At 45.5% G+C, this 5107-nt stretch overlaps 1 protein-coding gene across 1 annotated transcript; it reads right to left on the reverse strand.

The window, feature by feature from the left end:
* Nucleotides 1-284: 284 nt before the first annotated feature.
* On the reverse strand, nucleotides 285-2283 carry LOC129760680 (zinc finger protein 395-like). The gene has a single exon (XM_055758332.1). It carries the CDS (start codon nucleotides 754-756, stop codon nucleotides 289-291), a length of 468 nt encoding a protein of 155 aa, XP_055614307.1. The 5' UTR covers nucleotides 757-2283; the 3' UTR covers nucleotides 285-288.
* Between the last annotated feature and the right edge of the window lie 2824 nt (nucleotides 2284-5107).

The raw sequence follows: 5107 nt of genomic DNA on the forward strand, positions 1-5107 counted from the left end.
GCGTCTGGTGGCGACGTTCGGTTTAATTTAATTCAAGCAAAGCTATCGAGGTCATTAGTCAGTCAACCGGTGCGCCGCGCCACTCGCTTATGCTAAGTTTCTCGGTTTCTCCGATGCGTTGCGTTCTGACGCGGGGCCCGAAAGCGCACAGAGAAAAACGGCAACAACCATAAACAAATAAGCTCCGGGAAGAGTCGTAAAACGAATGGATTTTTTTTTCGGGATTTTCTCCCTGCTCCTTGCAGTTGATAAAGGTCGTAGTAGCACTCCTCGGAACTTGAGTTTTTTTTAATGGAGAAGGAAGTTGGGGTTAAAAACGTAAGGCGTACTAACCTCTTGTCCGATAGGAACGATCTTGACGGTGACCTCGTCCTTGAGGTCGTCGTGGTTGATCACCTCCCCGGCACTTTCGCGCCCATTGTAGGTGAGGAACACCTTCTGGCCCGGCTTGAGCCGGACGTCGGTGATGGGCTTGAAGCCGGGCCCCACCAGTTCGCTGCCGCGGAACTCGCGGGCTAGTCCACGCCGCGAGACGTCCTGCTTGCAGTCGAACCGCACCGAATAGCGCGTGTTCGGCGTCAGGTTGATGCAGTTGGTGTTGTCCTTTTGGTTTTCCGAGGGGGGCGTCTTAACCTGCTGGATCACCCCCGCGTACCAGATCCCATCGGAGCCGGGCGCGCACACCCGGGATCCGATGATGGACCGTTTCGCCAAGCGCTTGCCGGTTGACATCTTGTTTAGGAAATATTTTTTCATAAGTGATCGAGACGGGGTTTGCGGGTGTCACCTTACACTTACACTTAATCACACGCACAATTACACAATTGATTACGTCAAAAATAAAAACGATGATTTTATCTCGGTGTACGAACAAATAAAACCCACAAAACAGCTAGGTAATCAACAAACTTTTCAAGCCGCAGTAACTTTAGGCTTTTCTGCTTCTCAAGCTTCTCGTCGTCGTCGACGACGGATCACGAAATTCGCTTTGCTTTTCTCAGCCTTGGAACGGTTTTGGTTTCAACAGGTTTGCCGTGCGCTCTTTTTTCTCCTATTTTGTCAAGCGTGCTTCGTAACAACTTTTACTCTCAACAAGTTCGAATTTTATCACACTTCTTTTACCAACATGCAATTATATAGCTATTTAGTATCGTCTTATTCGGCTATGTTGCCTGCTAAAGTACCCACTGACAATTTCTCTTCTTCTTCGTCTACCCTCCTGCTGCCAATGCACTTCACACTTCACGACAGCACCTTGTCTAGATTGTAGTAGGCTTCGCTGATAGAACTTTTGCGACTCACTTCTGGCAGTAGAAGCAGCCCTGCTGCACTTGCGGATTGCACTTGAAAATTGCTACACGCGTCGTTGAAGACAGTCGGTGGCTTCGACACCTCGAATTCGCTCGCTCCCGATTCGGTGGAAATATTACGATTGATTCCAGCCAACTGCATCACATCAACTGAATTACCCGAAACATCTTCGCCATTACTGCTAGTGATTGCTCGTAGCCTGCTCCAAATCATATTTTTCTTCACGCTCTACACTGGTCGTCGTCTTGGTGATTCCGGGGAGACTGGAAGAACCGATTCCTTCTACCTTCCAGGTTTACCAATTTAACAATTCAACACGAGTATTACTTTTTTTTCCTTATTATTCAGCACCGGGTTCTACGATTTCCACCCGCACAATGCCTTCTGTAGTCAACCAGATGAGATCTTACGAAACACAAAGAACACAACACAATTTCTGCGACGAGCGAGAGATACAACTAAAATGCACTAGATTGCACACGGATATCCTTCAACGCACGTCTTTTGCTTCGACTGAGTGAAATCACCCAGTACAGCACACCACATCTATTGTTTCCTTAGCGATTCCAACGCACCCTTGATCGGTGGTTACTATTTTTGCCTTAACGGAGATGTGTTTTCATTCAAAAATTCCGGAAAAATCAACACCGCAGCAGCGGTGTCTCCACACTCGAAACCGGAGGTGAAAATTCTGAATAAGTACCGCACACACCGGGTTTTTCCTAGCAACCTCAACTAACTAGTAGCAAACGAGCACTAGTTAGTAGTAGACCCTAGGTAGTATTTAGATTAGAGTACTGTATTCCCACAGAACTTTGCTTTTGCTTTGCTTTGCTCTGCTCAAAATCAATCTCAACAATCAAAAAGCTCGAGCCGCTCAAGTGACAACTTTCCGACACGAAAAACAACTGAGAACTGAAGCAGCAAGCAGCAGCAGCTATGCTGGCAGCAAAACACCAGACACGGCGCGCGAAGCGAAACCACCGGACCAGCTAGAGATAGGAGGCAGCCAGTAGGCAAACAACCATTGAATCAAACCAACAAACTCTAATTGAGAGTGAGAGCGAGCGGTGGCGGCAGAAGAGAAGACTCGAATTGAGTAGTGCGCAGCACTCGTCTCTCAGTTCGTTTGCAAGTGTGTGAATAAGCACTCAAAAGTCGACCGAGCTACTAACACCAGTGCGGTTATGTTTTCATTTTTGCGCTCATATACATCGCCATACATAAAGTTTTCCCTATGTTGGTCCGTCGTCGTCACTTTAATCGACGGAATCAAAGCCTGTTGGAGCGACGGGAAACGTCCCGTGGGGGTGGGTGTTTCAAACCAATACTATCGCAGCGCAACTATCCCGTTTTCCCGTTTCGTTCGTTCGGAATCTTTTTAATTCACTACAACGAAACACGATTCAAGAGAGATGCATACTCCTAGAGACACAGTAATGAAATAAAGGAAAATATATGCCACGACGAACCGTTCGTTTCTTTTGCTCCCTTTTTCCCCCCAATTTTCCTTTCTTGGAGCTCTCCCCTTGTTTCATTATAGGATGGGATGGATCCAAGTCAGATGTTTTGCTTCGTACGCCTGGTTGTTGGAGTTCGGTCAGAGTCGGCAGAAACCGGCTCGCTCGCTCGCATTTCATTCGGTTCTCTTTGCAACCCGACCCGAATGCGAATGAAAAACCGGCTCCCGGCTCGCTTTGTTGTTGTTATTCGGCTCTGTCGGTTATTGAAGTAAAACAGGGTGGTGTAGTTGGCGCACGAGGCGCGCGGTACGAAGAGCCGAACAAAACAAAGAACTGCGAACTACACTACAGCACCAGGCACCAGCACGGGCAATCTCTGACTCTGGCTTTTTTTTGTATGAGAATGTTCGGTTGCTGTTGTTTTTATTCGTTCGTTGATGATAATGATGTTGGTTTTGTTGTGAATAGGTAGCGAGCGTAGTTGGTGTGGGGTGAAATGGGCGCAGCAGCGCGAGGCGGCCGGTATTTTTCCCACATAGACCCTGTCGGGGTGATCGCGACAGCACACGTTTGTTTGCTGGCTGTCCCACTCTGGCGACCGACGACTGCCCGAGGTTTTCCCGTGGCCGTACAACTCACGACCACGACACGACGACTCGCCTCGAGTCGGGGCCAGCTGATCGGGTAGCTGTTTCTGCTTCTTCGCATCACAGTTCATCCCGTTGCTGTTTCGAGTTTTTGTTGTGATGATGGTGAATGCCTTCGTAACCTTTTCGTGTGGTGCGGTGAGCGGTTGGTTAATGCAAAGGCACACACTTTTGAGAATGAGCATGATGCTACGTACGGAGAGGAAGGAGGGAAATCGTGATTGAAATATTTTTTGTTCGGTTTTTCTTTGTATCATAATCGATGCTCTCTGCCTCTTGCGTCGCACTCTCTCCCTTGTTTTACCGATACATAGAACGGATTCGCTACCACTACTAGGGTGATTTGCCAATCGTTGACTTCGTTAATCAAGTTAATTTTTCAAATGTCATCATGAAGAAAGTTTTCTCTTGATCAGTATTTTAAAGTCACAGGTCTTTAATTTTGAAATATTGAATTTTTCTCTCTGAGAAAACATAACATTCATCGAATAGGTCGTAAAAAATAATTAATTGTTTTTAAGTTTATTTCTTATGTGAAGTAAGAAGACCTTAAGATTGTACTTTGCTATATCCACAATGTCCAATAACGGTTTTTTTTTATAAATATTTACCGCTTTGAATGCTTGACATATCTAAATTCATACATGAATGTGTAAATTTCAAAGTAACAAAATACCTCTGCTGTTAGAATTTAAGTGAAAAGTATTGTGCAAACAGTTAGTAATGAACTTTTTTTTTTATTTTTTTGAATGCGTAAAAATATTCCGGTAGAAATTTGGAATAATGGGGTTTATTCTGCGAGGCGAGTGACGTGAAGTGACTTGATATTTTAGAGTCCCCGTATTCTCGCAGGCGAATGCCGTGACTTTGAGTTACTCAAGGTGACTTGAATGAACATCCATGAACTCTAACCGTATTCTGAGAGTCAAATAACGTTGCTCAAGTCGGTGACAAGTGATTTTTGAAGTCTTAACCCATATCGTAGGTAACTGGGTAGGAAAAGTAGAAGTAAAGTAATAGAAAACTATGAAAAACAGACAAGGGGTTTTATAAATACAAAAATGAGCGGGAAACAGGCTTCATTTAATAAAATCTATGTATAAATGCAGTTGCTTATGGAGAAGTTGCCCTACGTCGAAGTTCATCCCGAAAAGGCGAAGCGAATGAAGGATCGGAATGGCGTGAAAGAACGGTGACGTCATAGATATTTCTATGCTGCTACGGGGTCAGCGACTAGAACAGTGTCGAAAACAATGTCTACTAGTGAAGAATAGAACTCCGGAATACGCCGATTATCTAGTCTCTAGACCGGAGCATCGACCGAAAACCGCCTTAGAGTTGTAATGGGAAACTGCCAACCGACAGCCAATCCAGTGCTGAATCGTGCAACACCTGTAACCTGCACGATCACCGAGCTACGTTGTGGACGCGGAAGGGCTACGAAGCAGGCGAGTTCAGTTAAGGAACAGGATAAGCAAGTGGTTTCGAGTTACGAAGTAGGAGGTAGCTATTTATAAGGGGTGGGACACACTCCTCAGGTTACACGATTCAAGACCAACAATTAGAACTTGAATAAACGTGGAAGGTTTCAAGATAAGTTCTCTTCTCTTCTAGCTTAAGCCGACCATGAGCCATATACAAGGGAGTATCAGCACCGCTTAACCCGCTAGCCGACACATTTGTTCT

The sequence above is a fragment of the Uranotaenia lowii genome, unplaced genomic scaffold (genome assembly GCF_029784155.1).
Source record: "Uranotaenia lowii strain MFRU-FL unplaced genomic scaffold, ASM2978415v1 HiC_scaffold_721, whole genome shotgun sequence".
In the NCBI taxonomy this organism is placed as follows: Eukaryota; Metazoa; Arthropoda; class Insecta; order Diptera; family Culicidae; genus Uranotaenia; species Uranotaenia lowii.

Coding starts and splice junctions, on each gene's coding strand:
- LOC129760680 (XM_055758332.1), bottom strand. CDS start 756: ATGAAAAAATATTTCCTAAACAAGATGTCAACCGGCAAGCGCTTGGCG.